Source organism: Monopterus albus, unplaced genomic scaffold (assembly GCF_001952655.1).
Source record: "Monopterus albus unplaced genomic scaffold, M_albus_1.0 scaffold27.1, whole genome shotgun sequence".
Lineage (NCBI taxonomy): Eukaryota > Metazoa > Chordata > Actinopteri > Synbranchiformes > Synbranchidae > Monopterus > Monopterus albus.
Window position 1 is genome coordinate 1570038 of NW_018127907.1, and position 11881 is coordinate 1581918.

Here is an 11881-nt window from a genome sequence, read left to right on the forward strand (position 1 = left end):
GTCTATAATTTGTGAAGTTGTGCTTATCCCCAGATTTATACAGTGGAATAACCTTTGCTATTTTCATATTATTGGGGAACTGGTTCCCAAGTCGAAACATGTTAAAAACATGGGTTAATGGTTTGCATATCCCCTCAATTGCCCATTTAACCATTGTCATACTGATACCATCACTATCACTGGATGATTTATTACCACATTTGTTCACTATCGCTATAATTTCCTTTTCAACTATGGGCTTCAGAAACATAGAACACATATTCCTTTCAATTGTATTGTTGTTGCCTTTGGTGGAGTGCAGTGCTTTTTACCTTCAAGTATAAAAGGCAGAAATATTCTCTAAGCTGCCTCAGGCCCAACAGAACCAATCAATCAATCAAGTCTAATGTACTCAGGATGGATACAGTATATTGCTGTCCTGCCTTGTAGACCTCTCTATCATGACAAGACACACTGACAGATCATGAGTTTTTGTGAAATCTATTATTTTTCCTAAATTCACTGGAGGAACTTTGGTATCATATCTGTATCTATGCCAGCTGATATCAAATTGTGTCATTGCAGGCAAAACTAGTATGAGCGCGACACCTTTAGAAGCACTTAACCCTCCTTGGGTCTAATATGTGCGTATGATGTATCGTATTTTGTTGGTGGACCACTGAACTGAATGCCCATCATGCAGCTGTGAAGCAGCCTTTCTGAATCAGCCCCCAGTAACAAGACTTTCTTTACAGCTTTGAAACAACATTTTCATTCAGACTAAAACTTTAGAGACTCAATTAATATATTTGTTATACGAGTCTGTTTTTTCAACATTGATAATATTTTACTTTTGGCATTTCTGTTTTCTCCAGTTTCATTTTTAAACTTATCTCCCCATTTTCCCCCTCTGTCACAGAAATGGCTTCCTTAAATAAAGTGCATTCACCTTTAGGTTATTAAAATTAATTCACTTGGAATTCTAATCACATTTTTGTTCAAGTAGTGAGTTAGTAAGTGTGCTTAATCTTCCAGTTTCTCAATCCCAACTTGACAAGCAGAGGAATTAATGAGGACACCTCTGATAAACATTTTAGATGCAGTCATCTGTGCAGGCACAGCTTTGCACTTAGATCCATGCTGATTCAAGTGATTATATAATCTGACAACAGTGTACCTGACTTTAGATCATTTCTTACCATTTACTTCTTCCATTTTGAAACTTGTCACCCAATATTTCCCTATTTTCTCCTTAATGGTAACAATTTAAAGGACTTCTAACTTGAAAGGTAACATAAAGTTGCCCAAAAAGATGCTAAATTGCCAAAAGTAGATTTAATCCTGTCAGACAAATTTTCATTAAAATGACAGAGGACTCCCTAGATATTCATCACATACAGTAGTAATACTATAATGTGAACAATAAAACAGCTTTATTATCAAACATTAGCATCAAAAAGGGTTTGTCGGTCATGTCTTGGTGAACACAAAGACCAGAAACAGGCTATTACAGAAATAACCATTTTGTCCATTAAGGATGGGCCATGATTGTAAATGCCTAGTCTCCAATTTCATAACAAGACATAAAACATGACGTGATATAAGACAGCACTTTGGTACGTGCCCTAAAATGGCAAACAGAATCTACTGTATTGCTTTCAGTGTAATCAATAAGATTTTAAAATTGATTCCAACATCAACTGCTGAAATGCTGCTGTATTTCATATGATCTCTCTAAGGCCAGTTAAAAGTTTTAAGTAAATATATGTCTCCAGCAACATTCAGAACTAAAAAGCAACAGATTTTAGAGTCTAGGATAAATTATAATCAGGCTTGTTATCCATAAATATATATTATTATAAGCCTGTATCACTTAAACTGCGGACCAGTCTTCCAACCATGATCCACCACTGTTTTGCAGGTGTTTTCTTCGTAAGCATTTAGGATATACAGTGTTGGGGAGAAAACTAGTTTAACGTAACTAGATGATGTAATTAAATTACAAAATAAATGTACATGTAATTGTAATCAGTTACAGTTACTGAGGAAGAATGTGTAATAAAATTTTAATCGACTGTCTGTGCAACAGGTTTTTTTTTTCCCCGTTACAGCTAGTCTGGTGACTTCTCTCCAGTCTGATAAAAACCTGCCAACTCACCAATTGCACATCTGACATTTGTGTGACATTCAAGCTCCTTTTAAGAAGCCTGAGTCACAGAAACATTTATAATACAGTATATTTCCCTCACATATTCCATTGTATAGAGCTATATTTCTTGATCCAACCTAATGGCCCGAGTGGATATCGTCTGATGTTTTTGCTCTGTCAGCGCTTTCTCAAAGTTCCCTGAAGGGAAATGAGATGCAACCTTTACAGATAAATTATAATGAGCAAAGAAGTGCAGCAGTAAAGAGGGTTCATCTTTTAAGCCAATTTAAACAAACACTAAAGCCAGAAAGCTTCCACCTTCAGAATAACTACTCCCACTACGTTTGACTGACTGCTCACATTAGAAGACAAATCTACATATACTGTAGCTGGCAGTTGTGTTTATTCGTGGAGGTAAATTTCAACATGGTTGTTATAGAGGGAAGTCACAATAACAATTCATGAAACTACCAGAATAACCACCAACACAACATTAGCTCTACATTGTCATCCCCCCTTCTCTGTCCATCAGCTTGGAAGGTTTAACGGTGACGTGTACAAGTGGGTTTAATGACTGTCCCCATATGATGTGTTAAAAAATATTTTTTTGAGAAGTGCATCTGCATTTTGGGCAGAGATTTGGTTCTTTCCGGAGCTCTGTTAATTCTCATGTTGGTTTGGAAACAGGCGCATCAACAAGCAATCATCTTTTTCACAGCTGACAAATACTGACATCATAATATGACAGATGTTTTAAACAGTGCTTGCAATTTACTGAGTTGAAATAATTTTTAATTATGTAGTTTTTCTCTTTAGTCAAGTCTGCTCTGTCTGTACAGTAACAATCACATTGGATGGGATCGTTTTCATTTTTTCCATCATGCCAAACTATCATAATCCTCTTGACAATAATGAGGCCAAACAAAACTTTCTATAATGTAAATTGGAACAACCCCTCTGGTTGGAGACACACAATGATCTACAGAAATGGAATTCTGGTAGTCTGGAACATTTTGATATGAGTAATGATTATAGGCAAAGATTGTGGAGTTCTAAAGTTTTGCTAAAAAAAAAACAATGCAATACATATGCATTTAAAAATGATGGATAATATCCCTCGATGCAGCAGCGTGTCTCAGAAATGGGAGTTGTTTTTAGTGGCTCTATCTATGACTTCTGGGACACAGAATGAACCTGCAGCAGCTTCAGTAAACAAAATCCTCTCTCTTTGTTGTGCTGTTGACTTTAAGAGTTAAGCTCTGGAGTTAAAGAAATTCTATCAGTTCATTTTCTGCTTCTGAAAGACCCTGCACTGACTGATAAAAAAATATTTAGATATGCTTTTTAAATATGTCAACATTATCACATTTTTAAATGTGCCAAACATTTAAGGTTATATTGCTGAATGAAAAATGTTGCCATTAAAATTAGCCCCTACTTATTACCTTACCATTCTTATAAATATCTAATTAAAGAGTAGTTAACACAGCTCGTTGTAATCTTCCATTAAAACCACATGCCAAGGTATGCATACAGCCATAAACTGTTTGACATATATGGTGACCCTCTTAAATCTTTTAGGCCATGATATGGAGAGGTCATTTTTTTCAGTTGTTACAGAGCCCAGAAAATCTACCAGACTTTTTTTCAGACCTTTGTTTCACAGTGCAAAACATTCAAGTGATTTAGAGCTGCATTAGTAAAGACTCTGCTAACCTAGCTAAATCACAAAGAGAGTGTACAATAGAGAAATACATGTGATCCCCTGAGCCTCAGTAGATTTACTAGATTTTCTCTAACATAAAACCCAAGTCTCATAGCCATTATTTCCTTACCAATAGGAAGTGAAAAATAAAAGAGAGAGAGAGAAAAATATCCATCTCCTAAACAGCAATGAGTAACTTTCACAAAGCTCAGTTCACCAGTATTAGAGCTTGTTGCTCACTGGTCTCTTTAACAGCCTTATAAAGAAATCACAGACCAGCTGAACTGATGAACATGTTATAAAGCAATCACAGACCAGCTGAACTGATGAACAAGTTCACATATGTGAACATCTGTGAGGGAAAACATCCATTACAATCTGGACCAGTGTTAGGGAGTTACATATTTACTGTAGGTGCACAAACTCACCTTCCCGTGAATCTTTTGTCCCAGGGGAAGTCGCTGCGTTGCCATGGAAACAAGAATACAAAACATTCCTGAAGAGAAGGCAACAGCAGCGAACACGAGACCCCAGGAGAGGCTGCAAAAGTAACAGGAGCTCTCAGCAGATGTGCACACCAGGACATGCACTGAAGCGAGCAGCAGGCACAGAAGGTAAAAAGGTAGGGAGAGCAATGTGGAGAGGACTGGGAGGTCCACTGCTGCTACACCGCTGAGGGCTTCAGGCATCGCCAGCAGTAAAACCAACAGGAGCTGAACGGCGGGGAGAGAGAGAAGGGGAGGAAAAGTTCCAGGAACTTTGATCAAGTTTTTGTTTAACTGATACAATCCCCTAAAACCTGGCAGTATACAGTACAGTACACACAGTGGAAAACTTATTCCTTTATTTTATGTTGGTAGTTCAGAGCAATGCCACTACAACACAAAGATAATGCATGTAAGAAAGACTGACTCATTGTACCAAAGCATTTGCTTCTCAATCCTTGTACAAAATAAACAAAAAGAGCATATTTTTGATGTTTTTCCTAAACCTCTGTGACTTTCATAGGCTAAGAAAACACAGCAATCTACCAACTGTTAAAGTGCTGCACTCACCTGAAACACAAACACCATGCCTGTGACCATGGAGTACATGTCGTACTTGCCCAGCTGTTTGCTGAGAGCCAAGCTCATGGCGGCCAGGGCCTCCAGATACTGCTTCAGGACCTTCTTGCCCATGTTGGACAGCACCTCGGAGGTGTTACCCTCCAGATAGAGCTTCATCCAGCTCCCATGAGCTTTTTCTGCCACACGGAACTTCTCAAAGCCAGCATCTGGAATGGAGAACAAAGCGGAGGCGTGTAGCAGTTGTAGTGGTTTCAGCAGCTGGTATGTTTAAATAGTGTGGTTTTAATGACCATTAATCAGGGATGATGTTAATGTTTGTTGTCAGTTAGAAACTTGGGGTTAATGTTATATTACGTTCTTTTTGCAGCTATTGTTTTATATATGCTGGGTTTGTCAAATTGAGGAGGACATTTGAGGCATCTCATTAGTAACCTCTATGGGCTTCCTGATGCGGCATCACATTAATTTTGGTCTGTTCATTTATCATCATGACAATTAAACTTATTTATGAAGCCAAACAATCTGAGCATTCCAATTATAAAACTTCAACTTCTGTTTGCTAAATGCCTCTATAATTAAAAACAATATTTTCAGTTTTATTTGTGTATATATATATAAATCAACAATCTCTCACCCTGTTTGTATGTATTAACACTGCTACAACTATGCTTGGATGCTAAGGTGCAAGTGGCTGAGGATGGCAAAAATACTCACTTTTTTACCTTTAGATTATTTAAAATCAAAGTGAACCATGAAAAAAGTGAAAGAATTCAGGCAGTGCACAGTTCTTTGTCTCACTTAACTAAATAGCCTCTTCAGACTGCTGCCTATCCTGCTGTATTTCATCATAAAGACAACGCAGGTATTTGTTTCCTTATGGATGAGAGTTCAGTAATCCTATTTATGACTTCATCAATCATTCTGATGCATGTTGGATGTTTTAAATGTATTCAGTGCTTTCTTTTTTTTTTTTGTATCAGTAATGTTCCTTACACTGAACTGATAATACCCTTGTGGTAAAAACCATTCATTCCTGAAGAGAATAATGCATAATTTGTCAAGACCCTAACAATGCCAAGCTATGATTCATTCACATGTTTACTCAAGGCAGAGGGAATTATGCCTGTTTTCATATTACTTCATTGCTTCAGGAGTTCAAGGACAAAGCAATGTGGAAGTCTGATTTGTGATATAGTTCAGAGCAACACACACACACACACACACACATTCACATATACCTAAAAACAATATTTGCAGTATAACACTTATCTCAGCAACAGAGGCACAGAGATGATAAATAGAGACTGTGGTTTTTCCAGACAGGGGGTTTGGTAGAAATATTAGAACTTTAAGCCACAGGCGTGAATCACACAACATCAAATGTCCTGGCCATGTTTCATCTGTCTAAAAGTACAGGATTTTCTTAATATGCCTCCAAGATGCCCAAGGTCAGAAAACACAGTATGAAGATTGAAACAAGGGAAACAGGCAAAGAAAGTGGCAGAACAAGGTTACTGAAACTGTAGCACCAGTAGCAGTATAAAGATAAACCAATACGATCGGAAAATCGATAGACGAGTCAGATTTACAGCTGCATTGGTTGAAAATCACAGATTCGAAGCAAATGAGTTTAAAATGGTCTAAAATCAATATGAATATCATAAGCCAATCTTTGGCAAGTTTTCTGTTGCTCCTCACTGTGTTCTGCTCTAACATGTGCCTTTAGTGTGTATGTGAGAGACACACCATCTCCTGCCGGAGGCCTAGTGGTGTGAAGCTTATATATACAGCTTAATATACACTCACCTGGCACTTTATTAGGTACACCTGTACAATTGTGTGCTAAATAAAAATCATTCTGAATTGTACCGCATCATATAGTTGCAAATTTTGCTGTATTGTTTTTGTATATAATTGTGGACTATGTATCGAGATATGCATCGAATCATGTGAGGGGGAGAGATACACACTTCTAATCACCAGAGTTTGAAAATGTTATTACAGGACAAAAAAATGATTGCAAAAACCTATTAACAGAGATTGCACAACAATGACGAAAGCAAACTTGGAGGCCACTGATATAGTTTTGTCTCCCTGATGAAACATATTTGAATGTTGACAGCAGCAACAGAAGGCTGATTTCTTTTAAGTGATTTCTTTCACACTTAGTACGATGTGACCTCAACAGGTGTCCAAGAGGCAGCAACTTAAAATATCATCCCAGGCGACTTTCCCAGCAGTGACGACTACTACATTTTACTGCAAAACAGATTCATGATTACCCAAGTTCACAGATTCAAAAAATCCACACATTCATATGTAGGTCTGCTGTAATAACTTGCACTTTATCCCATCACTATGGAAACCAGGGACCAAAATGGAGTCAAAAATGTGCTGCCAGAGTAGAAACTTTTTAACAATATGAAACCTAGCAGTTTGTTTACAAGTTTTGAAAATGCATTATTTGCTGCCTAAATTGTGCAAGATTGTGTTTTCTTTTAAACAGGACACCACGCTTTCACCATTATTTTCTTCCTTTATATAAATGTGTCAAAGCAGGGGTGATAACAGGGCCTTTTTAAAGTATGTGGATGACAATGTAGTTGTTAAACTTGATTGATGATTCTGTGTCGAATCTGTGTAGAGCCTAGCCATACACTACACAAGTGTATGTGCCATTGTGAGCATTTTTACTTGTCAGCTTGTGTCTGTGTTGCCCTGCAGCTACACCACCAAAACACTAGTTGGCAGTGGGATTGCCAATGTGTCGCATTTCTTCACCATTTACCAACAATGGCGACTGAAACTGAGTGGGTCACGTTGGAGTTAAAACTAATAGATGTTGAACAGCAGTTACTTGTACTTGAATAAGTGCAGCACATAAGAGAGAAGACATCAGAGGAGATGGTCTGTCTGACCACTGAACCAGCTGAGGCAACGCGAGGGGAATTTTTTTTTGTGCTTGTCCGGCCAGAGAGACGTGAACAAGGAAATGTTATAGTTGTTACAGTCTGTATCACCACAACATTGCATTTCTAGAGAGGAGCACGTCAGGCTACGGCGTAGGGTACAAGGCTACAAATTACCTACATTGCATCTATGGGGTAGATTCAACACAGAACCATTAATCAAGCTTTAGTCTGCTTCAGAACAATGAGACTAGTCATATCCTGGTCATCACTGACTTTGTGAAGTGGTATGAGGAATCCTGTCTTCTGTGAAACCCATCTAAGACTTAAGGATATGGTCTCTGATTTCAGAATATAGGCCCACGTGTCACATTCAGTAAGGGTCAGACAAAGGAAGGTGTACAATTATACAAATATTGGTTAACAATTGACAAAAAAAAATTGAAATTTGAGGCAAACTGTGAGGCTGTGTGCAAAAAGGGGCATCAGCATTTGCTGTGCTTGAGGAGACTCCCGTTTTTACACTCACTATGATGATTTAATTTTATCATAATTTAAATTTTTGGTTTCTTATCTTTAAAAAGCAGGAATTCTCTGAATTGTATTGTCAGGTGGGCTAGTAAGTTGACTGGGGAGTCACAACCCTGTATACGACACAGTTACAGCATTTATTTGGCTCACTTTTGACTGAAGATGCACATCCTTTGTACAGTGAGTTTCACTTTCTCCCCTCTGGACAACATTTTGAAGTACCCAACAGCTACTATTTGCATGGATAAGTTATAGGGACAGAGCACAAATGACAAATGTTTGTCTCATTATTCTCATTTGTACACTGAAGTGCCATAGTTATGGTGTGATTATGGAGCACTACGCACTTTAGTATTTTGTAGCACAATGTTTTGTTGTAGTCAAGACCACCTAAACAAAGTCGAGACCAAGACCAGTGTATCAACATTGATAGACGGTTGATTAAAAAAAAAAATGCAGTCAAGTCCGAGATGAGACCACAACATTACTATTTGTGTTTTACCATGGATGACTCATGTTTACTGCAAGCCAAATTTACTCACAGGTACAAATAAAGTAACTTGAACTGTACATTTGTCTTACGTTTCAACAAGGGACAATATTGCTTTTGTAATCAGCATACTGAAAACTTGGACAACATACAAATGTGCAAGTACCCAAAGACATCACGCAACTAAGCATTTTATTGGCCTGGTTGTCCAGGAGCCATGAATCTGTCTAGCAAATTTAAAGGCAATACTGTACATCCAGTTATACTGAGATCTTTCCATCTGGACTGACATAGCTCTCAGGACTCCATCTATTCATCGCCCATGCCAGTGATTCATGTAAGAAGATCTTGACCACATTTGAAAAACAGGTATAAACTAGTAGTTCATCTTCAACATTAGGTTAATACAAAGTCTTACAGATCCAGGTACAGGCCTGATCAACAAGGAATCATTGCCAATATAATTTGGTTTTTTTGACACTAATCAACAGAAAAGAACATTCATGTCACAGTGAAAACAGATCCATACAAAGTAATGTAAATTAAATAAAAATAAGAGAAAATAATTGATTGCATCAGTATTCACCTCCTTTGAGTCAGAATTTGGTAGAGTAGATGCATGTTTGGCAGCAGTTACAGCACTGAGCCCGTGTGGACAAATCTCAATCAGCTTTGCACATCTGGACACTGGAATTTTAACTCCATTCTTCTTTGTAAAGCTGCTCCAGCTCCATCAGGTTCCATGGAGATCATGAGTGAACAGCCCTTTTCAAGTCCAGCCACAAAATCTCAGTTGGATTAAGGTCTGGGCTCTGACTTGGCCACTCCAGATCATTAACACTGTTGTTTTGGAAACATTTGTGTGAAACTCTGGCTGCATGCTTGGGGTCATTGTCTTGCTGGAAAACAAATCTTCTCCCAAGTTGCAGTTCTCTTGCAGACAGCATCAGGTTTTCCTCCAGGATTCCCCTGTATTTTTGCTAGATTCATTTCACCCTCTACACTCACAAGCTTTCCAGGGCCTGTTGCTGGGAACCATCCCCACAGCATGATGCTGCCACCACCATGCTTCATGGTGAGGATGATGCGTTTGATTTACGGCAAACATAATGTCTAGTATGATGGCCAAAAAGCTAGAGTTATAGAACCTTCCTCCAGTTGACTTCAGAGCGTCCCACATGCCTTCTGGCAAACTGTAAACAAGATTTAATATGAGCTTTTTTCTAACAATGGCTTGGTTTCTCTCCCATCTCAGCCACAGAAGCTTGCAACTCCAGAGGAGTCACAGGTGTCTTGGTGGCCTCCCTCACTAGTCCCCTTTTTGCACAGTCACGCAGTTTTTGAGGATGACCTGCTCCAGGCAGATTTACGCACGTCCCATATTCCTTCCATTTCTTAATGATGGTTTTAACTGTACTCCAGGGGACATTCAGTGACTTTGAAATTTTCTTGTATCCATCCCCTAACTTAAGCTTTATAATAACCTCTGGACCTTCCAGATGCAGGTATATTTATATTACAATCACTTAAAACGCATTCAGTGCATATGTGATCTCCATTAAACTAAATGTATGACTTCTAAAACTAGTTGGCTGCACCTGTGATGAATTAGATGAGTCACTTTTAAAGGGGGTGATGACTTATGCAGTCAATTATTTTGTCATGTATCAATTTAGAAAACTCTGTATGGATCCGTTTTAACTCTGTTGATCAGTATCAAAAAGTCAAACTAAAATAGATCATGAGTCAATGTTGTAACAAAATAAAAGGTGAAAACTTCCAAGGGGGGTGAATACTTTTTACAGGCCCTGTAATAATTCTTAAATCAGTCCTGCATTTCTTGCTTTCTGGTGACCAAATACGTTCTTGCCGTTTTGTGTCTTTAGAAAATCCTCAGTAGGTAGAATGACCGCAGGTTTTTAAGTGTCCCTGGCACCACTTTCTCTGCAGGGTCTTATTTTGAAAGCAAAAGCCATTCCATTTTCACGGTACAACTGATATAATAAAAAAAGTAAATAGATTTCTGGTGAAATAAACAGCCTGTGAAGATGATGAAATCTTAATTTCAATGCTACATGTCCAATTATTTTCCAAACACCCCACTTATCAGAGTTTTCTCTCTTACTGTTTCAGTCTCATGTAGAACAATATGACAAATAACGTGACAAATCTAACAGCAACGGTAAATGCTGCCACTGGGGTATCACATATTTTAAAACATGAAGGACGGCAACAATGAGGGAAACAGATAGGTGTGGGGGAGCGGCTGAAAGATGGATAACTCTGACAAGCAGTGTGGCCCCGAGATAGTAAGGAGGAAAACTGTGTGAGAATATGTGCATGGATTTGCACAAAGAGTAGGCAGCATTAATGTCCAAGAACAGACCAGAGACAGTTTGTGAGTCTCCTGTGTGGTGTTTTCAGTTATTTATTCACAGACCTAAAAAAAAAAATAAAATAAATCCATATAGAGGTTTGCTGTCACTTATATCCTGACATGGCAGCGTGTTCACAACAGGGCTGCCTGTTTACCACTTAGTCGGTTGGTTTCTCTTACTCTAGCACTGGGTTCAGTCTTTTTTTCCTCATAAACTGTTCCCAGCATCATAGAGTCATAAGGCTAAAGGATTGCAGTGTTCATAAGCTTTGGTACGATCAATCTTTTGGATTTGTATGACGGGTCAACCCTGGTCTTAATCAGATTCCTACAGGTTAAATGCTCTGAGCAGCTGCTTTAATGCAGTCAGCAACAAGGTGCACAAAACTGTGAGCGGAATGTACATAAAACAGTAACCTACATAACACAGTGATCACGTTAGTCTGAGTTAACATGCTGTACAAACAGGTGACAGATGAAAAGCCAATATAACATGTCTTAGTAAGGTGTTGGGTATTCACCAACTAGTTGCTCACTTTGTCTGACCGTTGTTTGATGCTGGGCAGACTGATCATAAGTTTAATGAAAACTGATGCCTGTTACAGAGAAAGATAAACGCAGTAAGAATGAATCAAAATAGTAAAGTTGCAGGCTGTAAAACAAAAAACAAACAA

At 38.3% G+C, this 11881-nt stretch overlaps 1 protein-coding gene across 3 annotated transcripts in view; it reads right to left on the reverse strand.

The window, feature by feature from the left end:
• The window catches only part of pigg (phosphatidylinositol glycan anchor biosynthesis class G (EMM blood group)), a 76297-nt gene that overhangs the window by 41908 nt on the left and 22508 nt on the right, over window positions 1-11881 (reverse strand). For all 3 annotated transcript variants that reach the window (XM_020595469.1, XM_020595468.1, XM_020595467.1), the window contains 2 exons: window positions 4889-5106; window positions 4262-4546 (listed from right to left, as the gene is read on the reverse strand). In XM_020595469.1, the coding sequence (XP_020451125.1) occupies window positions 4262-4546; window positions 4889-5106 (503 nt within the window). The remainder of the gene's footprint in view (window positions 1-4261; window positions 4547-4888; window positions 5107-11881) is intronic.